The sequence below is a fragment of the Acipenser ruthenus genome, chromosome 18 (genome assembly GCF_902713425.1).
Source record: "Acipenser ruthenus chromosome 18, fAciRut3.2 maternal haplotype, whole genome shotgun sequence".
NCBI lineage: Eukaryota > Metazoa > Chordata > Actinopteri > Acipenseriformes > Acipenseridae > Acipenser > Acipenser ruthenus.
In genome coordinates, this window is record NC_081206.1 from 28,123,625 (window position 1) to 28,137,079 (window position 13,455).

At 34.7% G+C, this 13,455-nt stretch overlaps 1 protein-coding gene across 7 annotated transcripts; it reads left to right on the top strand.

The window, feature by feature from the left end:
• The first annotated feature begins 4,304 nt into the window (after positions 1-4,304).
• LOC117418127 (spermatogenesis-associated protein 7-like) lies at positions 4,305-13,351 on the top strand. Of its 7 annotated transcripts, none has more exons than XM_058991801.1 (11): positions 4,306-4,545; positions 5,818-5,910; positions 6,333-6,380; positions 7,252-7,385; positions 8,773-9,161; positions 9,390-9,456; positions 9,701-9,828; positions 10,403-10,453; positions 10,760-10,837; positions 11,289-11,346; positions 11,477-13,351. In XM_058991801.1, the coding sequence occupies exons 2-11, from the start codon at positions 5,850-5,852 to the stop codon at positions 12,011-12,013; spliced, it is 1,551 nt and encodes a 516-aa protein (XP_058847784.1). In that variant the 5' UTR covers positions 4,306-4,545; positions 5,818-5,849; the 3' UTR covers positions 12,014-13,351. The 7 variants fall into 7 exon arrangements, with proteins under 7 accessions (XP_058847781.1, XP_058847782.1, XP_058847784.1 ...); XM_058991795.1 differs by having other exon boundaries at positions 4,307-4,577; positions 8,671-9,161; XM_034905410.2 differs by having other exon boundaries at positions 4,307-4,545; positions 8,671-9,161.
• The last annotated feature ends 104 nt before the right edge of the window (positions 13,352-13,455 follow it).

Below are 13,455 nucleotides of genomic sequence, written 5' to 3' on the forward strand. Positions count from 1 at the left end.
CACATGGCAACCCTCAAAGTCCCTGCACCAGTGTAAGTCATCGCTTTCACTCTATTGCCAATGTACAACATTACAAAACGAGATATTTTCTGGTTTATAATATCTGCAATTGAAGAATCCCCGTGCTCACGTATGATATGGGATGCATAAATGTTTGATTTCTCATGTTCTCCCCATATCGGTTAAATCTCGCAAATGCGTATACATTGCATTACATTTAAGTACAGTTAGCCCAAATTTCAATGTTGAACTCACATTATGAAAAAATTACGAGCATACCCCTCTAATCCATTTTTTTTTTAATTTGATGACAAAAAAAGTAGTTTTAAGGATCACAGACAGTGGTTTATGAGAACAATGGTTCTTACACAACGTGTTAGAAAAGCAATGCATTCAAATGCATTTGAAGGAGCTTTTCTAACAAATGCAGGAGTTTAACATTAATCCAGTATAACTTCGATGAAGAAAGCAATCGCTGCTCTTGTTTGTCCTTGAAAATGCATTTATTTGGTGGGTTCTGGAAAAATGAATTTCCTAAAAGGGAAAAATAAGGCATTTACTGCATTCTTTTGTAGGTAGAACAAAGGAGAAAAGTTAACGTGATTCTGTACAAATGGCAGTGGGCTTTAATCAACGATTATTTACTATTGTTAGGCAAAACTAATATTATAGTAGACCGATTTTTTATCATGTCCCTTATCTCTATTTGTAAAGTGTTAAGAGCTGTGTATGTCAGTTTGACTGTTGGGTCCTAAAACCATTACCAATATATAATCCTTACAACTGTATTTTGTAATCTCCATTGTGAACCTTTAAAATCCTCAGGCATCAGCATCTCTGGTCAGCTCCATACCCCAATGCTTGACTGCATGTGTGGTGGTTATTCATGATATGGGAGTGACCATTTCATCCAGTCTTGTTTCTTTATCAGTTCAGGGTCTGTGCTATACTTCTCCAGATGAAAGTACTTGGTGGCAGTACATAGCAGTGCTCTAAAGGAAAGGTTTGAGATAGGATTGATCACCATGGTTACTAGGTGTACTGAAGGTTTTGCACTTTTTTATACTCCAGTATGAAAAGCTGTACTGTACATGTCTTTGCTGGAACATGGTAAGCATTTTCAAAGAGTAATAATTGTGATGGCCCACCACAGTATAACAATATTGAAAGACAGACTTGTCAGAAGCGAATACACCTTAGAACAGGTAACCAGAATGAGAATGGCAATAACTAGAATCAACTCTGACATGACCTTCTAGAAATGTTTTAAATGACATGCTGACAGCACGTTGGTTAGGACAATTAGAAACATCCTTCTAAGTTTCTGTGACTGTTTTAACAATGTTGAATTTGATTTTGAATTTTTCTTTTATAAAAGTAGAACAGGTGTAAACCATCCAGAAAGATCGCATTTGTAATCTACACACATCCTTATGCCAGACATGGTAGTGTTTAATGTGGAAATGTCAGAGGTTGATTGATTTTAAAGGAAGGGGATTCCTGTCTCATTGAAAGACTCTGCAGTGTCCAGCTGCATATCAGCAGATGGGAATGTTTCCCCTGCAGTCTTAGCATAAACTTCTTCGGGAATGTGAAGTTTCTACAAATGTTGTCATTTACATTCTAGCGATCAGAACAAAGGACCTCAAGCTACAGAATCATGGGTCACTTGACCTTCTTGACCAGCTTTCAGAACGAGTAAAATGTCCTGCAGATGCCGTCTAAATAACTTCTAAATAAACAACATGTAAATGTACAGTCTGTGAGAGGAAGATGCCAAAGCAGAATGTTTGGCATTTAGTAGGATTTTCAACATTTAATTTTCTGTATTTTGTTGAAATAAATCCTGTAACTGTACATCCAGTGATATCATATTTGGTTTTAAGCCAACTATTGACGTGTTCCTATAATGCAATATTCCCATGTGATCTCATAAGGAAATCTGATGTTGTAATCCTTCCTGTAACCTATACTGGTCTTAAACCCAGCTATTAGTGTTGAGTTAACTGCAGTATATATATTGAATCTCATTCAAGATTCATTGTATCATTAAAAAAACAAATAGGACCTCAACTATATTTGAATTAAAATGAATAATATTGAATGCCATCAAGTGAGTGGAAGTTACAGAAGAAGAAGAACATTGATGATAGTTTAATTAAATGTGGAACTGACAAAGTTGTTTCTTGAGTCGCCAGTTGACAGTCTTTCAAAATACAGAATAATTAAATGCTTTAATAGAAAGTCAATACAGTTATTGTTTATTTTGTGTCTGGCTTGATAATTATAAATGTAATTATACAAGGGGTCATGGGGTAATTTATTTTGTGTTGGCAAACAGTGCATGAAATACATCATCATCATCATCATCAACATCATCATCATCATCATCGTCATCGTCACAGCTGTCAATGGTCAACACAGCAACCAACACAGCAATCCACACAGCAATCTACACAGCCATCAACACATCCACACAGCCGTCCACGCACCCATCCACAAAGCCAAGTTGAATGGCCTCCTCTAGTTTGTAAACTTTCTTATGTTCTTATTAGATATTTAATGTCTGGAGGATTCTCCATATTGCATGTCTCAAAATCCCATAGTGATTACCCTTAAGAGGGATGAATGGGAGGATTGGGAGGTACAGACAGTAACAATACTGCATATCCACATTGTGTGGTGGCTTTGAGGCACCAACCACATTTGCTTTAAACTTCATTTTAGAAATTATTATTATTTTTTTTTTAATGCAATAAAGAAAATAAATATATGAAAAAAGATATAAATATATGGATTTTTAATATATATTGTTCAGGTTGTGCTTTAATGTTGAATGACCCTTGAGACTGCTATTTGTTTTATTATAAATTGAATTTACACTGCCCCTTAACATTAATTAATAAATAATATCATCCCTTCTCAAAAATGATAAATGGACTACATCTGTCACATACATATTACATATTTAGATTTGAAATACATCCTCTATTGCTGTTTTTCAGTAAGTGTATTTGGTTAAAGTAAACTTAAATATTATACTAGAAAACCCCTAGCAGAACCATCTTTATCTTAATTCCTTTATATCTTCTTGGGAACACATTTCGGTCGCACGTGTCTTGTATTTGCTACCACATAGCAGGGTGCTGCAGTCAGTATTCCTTTTAAGGAGAGAAAGGCTGTATATCCGATTCCAAGATGTGAACATGGACTGCATTTTAATAAAGCTGCCGTTGCAGTGAGGTTAGGACAACAGAAGACGAAGAATTAATGGATACAATTGTGAATGTGGTTTCGTCCTTTAAAAAAACACACGGTTGAATTTGCAGGTTCATTGAAAGTACTATACTGTGAAATAAGCAAATGTATCATAAAAAGACATCACAGAACCCAACGTTGTTCCACAGTTAGTAATCTACTGTTTCTGCAGGGCACACTTCAGGACCATGGAAAGTCATTTAACAATGTTTTACCCTAGAAACCTTTCATTAATCACCATTCCGAACACATGTATTTAAAAAAAAAAAAAATGACCAAAACAGATTTTCTTTCAATGCTGAGTTTTTCATTCGTGCAAACTCAGCATTTACAACCAGGAACGCAATAACGCATACGTACAGGCAGAGCAATACATTCACTCTCATCGTCGTGCTAAGCAGGAAAGCAGCCTTTCTGCATTCCGAGGCGAAGACTGGAGCGTGCTGTTACTATGACAATCCTCAGGGGGGACACAGTTGGTAGTACCCACCAGACTGGTTATCACGACATTATTCCAGTTATAATCGACCATCTGTTTAATATTTCTAGAAGGCATTGAAGTATTTAACATCATAGCTTTGGGAAATCGAATTTTCCAGTCTTTCTTTCAACGGTGAATTATACAAAATGTTGTATGTATTTTGTTTTATGCATTTTTTTTAAAACTCTATTTATTTATTGTCTCGAAGCTTTATTTTTTTTCATGGGGTCTGAAAATTGATTTTCTTAAGTGCTCCTGGGTTAGATCAACTAAAAGCATAGCCTACATACACAGATAGAAAGCGTTGCGTCATCCCGAGTTCTGGACTTGCCTGTTAAAAAGTGTTACTGCATTGATAGTGAGTGTAGATGGCAAGGTCAGCTACTTGAACCATGTTTCGATGCAGAAGAAAAAACCCTAAAGTAAGGCTACCCTAACTGAATGCAGGCTGGTAGAAAGGGATGCCTTGTGTTTTATTTGGGAAACACCCCCTCCCTGGCCAAGGAAACACCATCCCTTTCGCGTACCGATTGGAATCCACAACCTCACACGATACAGAGCACGCCCTCCCCGCACTACACACTAATGACGTACATACGTACGTTTTCGTTATGAGGACTGACGGTATGGCGTCTGCGTAGCAACCTCCATGGCGACGAGGAAGATGTGGGTTGTTTTGTGTTTTGGTTATGGGTCACAGTGTCAGGACAAAAAAATAACAGTAGGTACAGTTGTTGAATAGAGGCTATGCATACAAACAGATATCTCGCTGAAACAAGAGACGGAGCATGGGATACAAAAACCACGTAACTATTACGTTAACTTAATTTATTGCTGTGTGAGTCATGGGGGGGGGGGGGGGGGGGGATATATATATATATATATATATATATATATATATATATATATATATATAGATATATAGATATATAGATAGATAGATAGATAACACCAGATTTTATTATTTTAACTTAAATTAAATGCCAGTGAGGTACCCCAGTTAACACCTGCTAGATTAAAAAAAAAAAAAATGAAATTCACATTGAAAGTAAAAGGGATGCAACTTTAACACATTGGCAAAGCTTGTTTTAAACAATTTTAATCCTTCTGTGGCGCACCCTAAGATGCCTTTTAGTACTATTTAAACACGAAGACCTTTAGGACGAGACAAACTGCAAATAGCAGAGTAGGAAGAGAGCAAAGACCAGTGCCGTAATTATAAATAAACAATGCTGTATTATTTATCACTCGCACGTTTTAAAAAACAGTTTAAGAGTGTTTGTATTGTATAACTTTATTCTGGCAGCACTTTGAAACATTTGAGAAAACAATAAATCCCAAACATTTTATAAAACAAAGTGTGTTACATTTTTGTTATATGGCCCAATATGTTAAATAGTTCTTTAATTCAAATGATAATAAAACATTCATAAGAACAAAAAAATACTAAGTTATAGTCAGTTGTAAGTAAAACTGTTTTAAAAAAATTCTGATTCTTAAGTTATGGACATATGTTGTGTGTATCTAAAGAAAGTATGACCTGCCAGTTGGCTAATTGCTTTAGTTGTTTCTTTTTCACTTCAAATTTTCAAGGCGCCAATGAGCAGTAAGTAAATCAAGCTGGCATAGACTGCACTCCACACCAACCACATACAGTATGAGAATACGCCAAGAAAACCGTTGAACTTGTCGTCTTTTTCTTTTGCAACACTGAATGAGAATACAAATTTAGTAATAGTTGCCTCTCACTTCATTATCACTTTCCACTCATTTTTTCTATAATATCAGACATACAGTTTATGATGTTATGTCAAAGAAGAGAGAAAAAAATAATCAATACATTATTAGTATGGAGTGTTTTTTTTTTCGTTTTTATTTGTATAATATTTTTATTTTAAATCAGTGAAAAAAATGCAATTGAATATGAATATACTTGAATTGTGTTGTATGCTTTGTGTGCTGTTCACCTGAAAAGCAATTGAAATATAAAATTACCTTAAATTACGATGTGGCTATAAAATGTATTTATAGTTTCCCAACGCACCCATTTACGCCCAAGTCTGTGTATTTCATTTTAGCTTACTGTATTGGATCGCCCAGCAGCTCAACCATGCAGTACTTAGTCCAAGACCATATGTCTGCCCATTATAAGAAAGTCATCTCTGCCAAAGGTAAGAAATTAAAGTTAATAGAATATATCTAAACTAAACTTGTATTCAAATTGCAACTGGAAACCTTGAGTATTATGAACAAGAAAACTCTGGTATGATTTACTTTAAATGTAGCATTTTGACAGCCTATTCAAATTAATTTGTGGCTGCTGGGCAGCAGTGTGGAGTAGTGGTTAGGGCTCTGGACTCTTGACCAGAGGGTCGTGGGTTCAGTCCCCAGTGGGGGACACTGCTGCTGTACCCTTGAGCAAGGTACTTTACCTAGATTGCTCCAGTAAAAAACCCAACTGTATAAATGGGGAATTGTATGTAAAAATAATGTGATGTCTTGTAACAATTGTAAGTTGCCCTGGATAAGGGCGTCTGCTAAGAAATAAATAATAATAAATAATAATAATTTGATTTGTTCTTTCTAATTTTAGCTTTGGTGGACAATTCAGTGCCCAAAAGTTTGCTAGCCAGCATTAAATGTAGGTATATTATCTACTTAATTACAGTTGACAATACTGTATTTAAAAACATGTCATTTCATTTTGTCAATAAAACATACACACCTACTTTTTGTTTATATTGTAGATAGAAGACCTTATAAAAAACAAAGCTTGATTATTCCTCCGACATGTCAACTTGGTCTTAGATGAATAGCAATGTGTTTAACAGTAGTTATATCCTCTATTGTTAATTTAGGAAAGTCTATAGTGAATTCTGTATCATGGTGTCAACTTTTACTGATGCCCATGAATAAATTGAGCTTTTTATTGGCATTGTACAGTAATGGGATTCTGCTCTGAGCATTGTTGAATATTTGCTTTGGGCTTCATGGTATCAAATTGGGAATCATCATTTATTTTGATTGATGAGCTCTGTACAGAAAATGTCTTTAAGTCAACTTCAGTCAGTGCAAGAGAGAAGAACACCATGATGTACTTAAAGAAATGTTATCTCTTTCAAATTCAATAATCCTGTAGTTTGAACCCAGGTTTTATTTAAGGAAAATCGGTTGCAGTGGGCATTACCTGCTCGACGATTGGGCGATAGTTAAGAACAAAATGTTTGGCTGCTATATATACTTTTTATGTTAAACTCTTTATTTATTACATAATGGGTTTCATTTCTAAGATTGAATCCAGTCTTGACTGTGAGGAGGCTGCATGTTTTTGTAAAGCTTCTGCTGTTGCCTTGGGCTTCTTTACTTGAAGTGCATTGTGGCTCCTCAGATTTGTCTTGTATTCTAATGTATGAAAGTACACATACCAACCAAGTACAGTTTTTGATTTTTAAATCCATGAGGGCAGTTATTTCAAACTGTTAATTATTTGTTTTGTGATTTTGTTTTTGAAGACAGTGACCAACAGCGAAGGGAAAAGGTGAAAAAGAAGGTAGACCGGTATAAGAGGGGAGTTCTAGCTGCCAGGTCATTAGCAGGAGAGAGCTACAGAAGTAATGGCAGACATTCTTCCACTGAAACTATTAAGGTATTTTTGATTTATTATTTTAGTATTTCCTTATAAATTATACTACACAGATGCCTGCCAGAGCAATTTCAACACCTTTGCTAGAAAACTGTTTATGTGGCTGCTGTAGCCAGGATAGGACTACAAAGACAACAAATGCACTGTTTACTATCTTTTAGTGTCTGAAGAACCTTGGCCATTAAAACAGTTGAGGGTCTTTATTACACAGTTTTTGCCAAGTGTCTCTGAGATCATAATTCCATTCCTGTTGTTGTGATGAAATTACCTGTATGGATGGTTCTCTGTCATATGCATTACCTGAAGGCTAAATATTGATATCAAGATGAGAAACCAGCATACTTGGTTTCACAAGGGTTTTGTGTTCATGAGTTTGGGCAGCTTCTTCTTTGCCTTTACCTGAACAGAAGGGTGTTCACTTTCGCTATAACCTGGTAAAGACGGCATTTTTAATTTGCTTGTCTGGATGCAGTACCAAGTTATTTAAAATGTGTGTAAGACCTGCTGACTCATCAGCAACACTGCATCCTGGTACACTGCATTAAATCACTCATGATTGGTGTAGTGATAATGCTGTATTATATTGTAGCCAGGTTCCTATTAGTAAAGAACTTGCTTGTAAATTGCATTACCCCTGCCTTTTCTGTTTTCTTAGCACTAAGCCTGATACTATAATTGTGCTTTTGTATTATATAAAATATTTTGCTTTGATACTTGAAAAGGGTAAATAATTTATTGCAATAAAACTGTGGAGCCAATCTTTTTATATGCAACTTAAAAAATGCATAATTGTATAGCCCAGATCAACCATCTACATAAGGGGGTAATTGTTTTAAACAGGATAAATCACGTGAGAGATGTCATTGTACCATTAATGAAAGGAACAACCAATAATGCTTCATATTGATTACTCATTTTGTGCATATTTATTTACCAAAACATGCCTCAATACAAAACCCCTTACATTTTCATGGATCATGAAATACAGGTTTTACTCATCTGGAAAGTGTGCAGATGTCAGCCTAATTTATTTGAGATCATAACATGTGCAATATAGTATTCATTTTTATTAGTAGTGCTTCTGTGATGTTATCAGCTTTATTTGTGTTGCCTTGACAACTTTTAGGCCGTACAATAAATATAGGTAATGCTGTACAGTACACTGCATTTGGTAATCCTGCAAGAAAAGTTCCATATTTAAGAATTCTGTCAAGCTGTCAGGTTTTCTGAATATGTGTGTCATGATATTTAAATAGGTTCTATTACTTTTAATTTTTGTTTTTTTTAGAATAGCGTGCCAGTGCAAGATAATGGTGTTGAGGAGTTTTATCCATATTCTGAAAGCAGACCTGCTTCATCACCGAGATTTGTAATCTTTCCCCATTCAAAGGCACATCCGTCTGTGAATGACAGCACCAGAGAAAATGCTCAGAAGATCTACTACCGCTCTTGTTCAGATTTAACTTATAGAAGCTCCACTTCTAAAAGGCAGTGTTCTGTGTACAGTCCGTCTGGCAGCGTTTTAAAAAATCAAAATACTGGCAAGTCATTTCAGGATCCAAAGCAGAAAACTTACAGTGGAGATCTTTTAGAAAAGCATTCTCATAATTTCAAAGAAGAACAGCTCTTCATCCCAAGAACTTTGAAAAAGGACAACAAATCATTTTTGTCACAGTACAGGTACTGTACCCCTCCCAAAAGGAAACCAGAAAAAGATAAAACAAGACTAAACCAGGAGGCCAAGATAATGACAAACCAGGATACACAAACTGAGGAAAGGTAAATACAAATAATTTCTGTTGATATAGAATATAATTTATTGTTTATTTTCTTTCAGAGACCAATATCCTAAATATGTATACTGTGCCGGGGATTTATTAACATGAGAATGAACATCTGTTTACTTCGGCACAACCTCTATACATCAAGTTGGTCACTGCAAATGAGTATTCTGCTATTCTGTATATACTTGTACATAGCTCTAAAATGGTTTGTTTTCCCTTTTAGCTGTGAAGCAGGCACTGCCTCACAAGATAAAAAGTGTTTAACTGAAGCAGAGTGGGTTGTGCAACAGGTCAGTGACATTATTCTAACTATACCGTTTGAAAGCTTTTTGGAGGTAAATGGTAACAAAAAATGTAATGGAGTTAAATCATAAAGCTTTCTGATCACTATGAATGTTAGGTACTTTGGTTTGTGTAAAGTTGTTTATTTAAAAACTTTTGACAACAAACCTTAATTCAAAGAAGAGTATTTGTCCCTTTATCAATATAGAAGAGTTCGGAAACATCTGTCTCCTTGTGCCTTGTGTCACACAGGCTGATTATACTGAACATATGTGGTCCGATGAAGAAGCAGATGCTGGAGAAAATTCAGGATATGGTTTTCATATAAAAGAACCAAAGAGCAGCTTGGAAAATACTGACCACATGTACACTTTCTCAAGGTAAGTCTTGAATGTCAAAAAACAATGTCTAAGTCTCTGTTATTAGCTTGTTTTAATGTTGAAGGGGACATTTTGGAAGCTTTATTTTACATCCGAGGCATGGAAACCATCAGCCTCATGTAGAATAGATGAAGATGTTTTTCTTAAGAAAGTCTGTTTACAAGCATCACGGCAGAGAGAATAATTTGACCTATCTATGTCTGCTTATTTTATTCTTCTAAGTAAAATGAACACATCTTCAACATCTAAATCTACTGAATAATATTGTAATGACTCAGATGAGCAAACTGTGACTCACAGGCCAATAATTACATGGGACATACTGGAACATAACAGGGTTATTTATAACTAAATGGAAATAAATGTGCAGCATTCCTGATGAAATAATAATCATGTACTGTGGAGTGGTTTAGTTTGTTTTTCTTTATGGCTGAACAGCTGTTAATTCAACTAGTTATTTCTCATATACCTGCTTTAATGCTAATATGCTGTATTGTATAGTTTTTGTTTACATATTTAACAAAATTAAATAAATACAACAAAGACAGCAAAATCAAAACATTTTCTCCATCAGGTTGACACCGGATAGAATGAAGTCTCCAACTATGAGGAAAGTCCAAGCTGAGTGAGTATAATATGCAAGTAGTATCTGTTCAATTTACAGGAGTGCTAACCAAGTTGTGCTTCAAACTCTCTGCAAAGCTGCAATCATACCATGTGATCTACTGCAGAGGTACCAGGATGCAGCAGTTTATCAATGGTGTTTTATTTAAAATATTTTCAAATCCTGAATTAAACATTAAAAGAAAAAAACAAGAGAACAACTAAAATATTCTGAGCACAACTAAAAGGGGACCAAGGGTCCTGGTTTGTCATGGAATTGCCCCTATATCAACAGCATGCACTAAAGATTAATTTTTTCATCATACAGAGAAGAAGAGTTGAGGTACCTTAAATTTGTTGCAGACGTAACAAACGAGATCTTGACAATGGGATTGTATTCTAACAGGTATGTTCAGTTTCTGCAGCATTGTTAATTAGGATTAACTCTTTTGATAAAGTTGGATAGGCAGATAAAAATGCTTACATGCATAAACTGTTGTCCTTTACCGATTTTATGCTCGCACACTTAAAGCTGATTTCAGTGACCCTTGCACTACCTAGTGCTAATTGGGGTGTGTAAAATTAGGACTAGTCCTCAATCTTAAACTTACCCGACATACTAGTCATAAAATGTGAGTTGAAAATGTTCACATCTCATGACAAGGATTCCCTGTAACCCTTTGTTTTGTATATGAAATAACAATGCAGATAATCACAAATCCACAAATTTTAAACAGCCATTGACTTGTGAATGTTACATAATACATCTGGATAAACTTGAAAGCAATGCTGATGATTAAAGTTTAATGTTCAGTATCTAACATTTCACAACTAAAGCAAATGTGTTATCCCCCTAGGGTTTTAGAACGTGTATTTCAGCGGCATGTAGAACAGAATAAACATCGACTAGACAAGGTAGGAACACAGCAGATTCATGTATCCTGAATACAGTGCTTTTTATGATGTTTGCAACTGTAATGACTACAACATTTTAATTTATTAAGTTTTTTTTATAGGATAACACTTTTTTTTTTTTTTTATACAGGATAAAATGTGCCACCTGCTGGATGTGCTTAGAGATGATCTTGGATGCAGTTCTGATGATAAATATTCAAGGCTGACTGAAAGCAATACATTATTTGGACACAGGGAGGCAACCCATTTGCACTCTGAAAATCTGAAGTTGAATGGAGTTGACACAAGGAATAACACAGAAAGTGCTTATGTGCTAGGTGAAGATTTGTGGAATGGTGTAATATCTAATTATTCATCTACTTCACTATGTACAGAACATAGCTATCCTACTGCCTTACCAGAATACCAGCAACAACAAGTTGAGGGTTTGGAAGAAAAGCCACAGGTTGAGACTCACAAAGGGAAAAGTAGCGACTTCACTATTGTGGAGCTTGCTCCCGACAGTGAAAATGAAGTAGATGGAGGGTCAAAGGATGTGGAGGATCTTGGAAAGAATTTAGCAGAATCCTTGCTTGTTTCTGATCAAAATGAGCCTTGTGAGATTCTAGAGGAGTCCTGTAAAAGAGATTCAAAATCAGATTGTGACATTAGTGATGAAGATTTTTGATGCTGTCAAACTTTCTGTCACTGAATTACTTTTGAAAGCCAGTGATACATAAAATTGATTTTAATGTCTGACGATTTACTGTTCAGGTTTTTTAAATGCTCTGACAGTTTAATGCCAATGAAAGAGATTCAGTCACATAAAGGCTAGTATTATTATCCAGTCTGAATTGTTTACATACTGCTTTAAACTGTTATATGTTTTATTGTAAATTACATTTTGTTTTATCATGACAAAGCTTGAAACTAGTGTTTACAACTTTTAAATAAATATTTTCTTGGAATTAATAAAGATAAATACAACTGTTATAATTTAGTATGGGAGAATCTATTGAAGTATAAATGGAAGTACAAAGTTCATATATGTGAATGTAGTTTATGTATGTTTATTGATCTTCGTTCATTAGAAAAATGTTTACTGTTTCCAAATATTAGTATGCTTCAGCAGCATGGCACTAAAAATATTTATATGCAGTTGATTTGAAGAATTGAATAATCTATCACGCTTTTTAAGGCATGTTGCAGAGGTGTAGTAGTAAAGGCAAATATAAATATAGTATACAACAGTAAGAATTCAAGAGATAGCAACACTTAACGGGGAGGATACTTTGAAAGAGGAATTTATTTTTATTTTATTTTTTTCTTTTACATGGCAGCACTGTAAATATGCTGGCCAGAACTTAGGGTAACTGTTTGATTCACTTTTGGTGCCACTATATGTCATGTACTATTTTAATCTTTTAAGTATGTAATCCTATTGGAGGAATAGACACTGCAAAACCAAGAAAGGCTGAATTCGGACTGAATCAAGACTTTTTAAACTTTGAAAATCATATTTTTAGAAAGGCTATCCATTTAAAATTATATTGTATTTCAGTTAGATTCAGTTTTATATTTGACTCCAACCTGTCTTTATGCATCTTTTATTGTTTTCGAGTAGTGGTTAGCTGAATGGTGTTTTTTTTTTGTTTTTTTTCCCCCCCAAAACAGCATCAATTCTAATGTTTCTGAGGCTGAACTGTATGTTGGCAACAGTATTCCAAGTTATACAAAGTAATTTACAAAATATATGCTAAGAGTTCATACCATTTTTTAATACAATGTTGTATCTCATGTTTGATCTATGCAAGAGTAATATGTGGTCATTGTGAAAAGAAAAACTGTCCAAAAGAATGACATTTATCGACCCGACCATTTAAATCATTGCTTTTGTCATGTCATCCTTTTGGACAGTTTTTCTTTTCATTCTGTGAAACCTAACAGCACAGGTACTTTATTTTTTTTAAAGAAAACTGTGATTTTATTTAGAGTAAATTTAAGTAAAATACCTTGTTTAACTTTGTTTTAATCTTTTGTTGCACATTTCATTTGTTCCAGTCAGTGTATTTCATCAGGGTATTACACACGCACATTTAACCCACTAGGTTTGACTAATTATACTCAAGA

Bases quoted from the DNA above. Each gene is read 5' to 3' on its own strand.
- LOC117418127 (XM_058991795.1), top strand. From the start codon at position 5,850: ATGCAGTACTTAGTCCAAGACCATATGTCTGCCCATTATAAGAAAGTC. The intron at 9,162-9,389 runs GTAAATACAAAT...TTTCCCTTTTAG, and splicing joins GATACACAAACTGAGGAAAG to CTGTGAAGCAGGCACTGCCT. The intron at 10,454-10,759 runs GTGAGTATAATA...TTCATCATACAG, and splicing joins ATGAGGAAAGTCCAAGCTGA to AGAAGAAGAGTTGAGGTACC.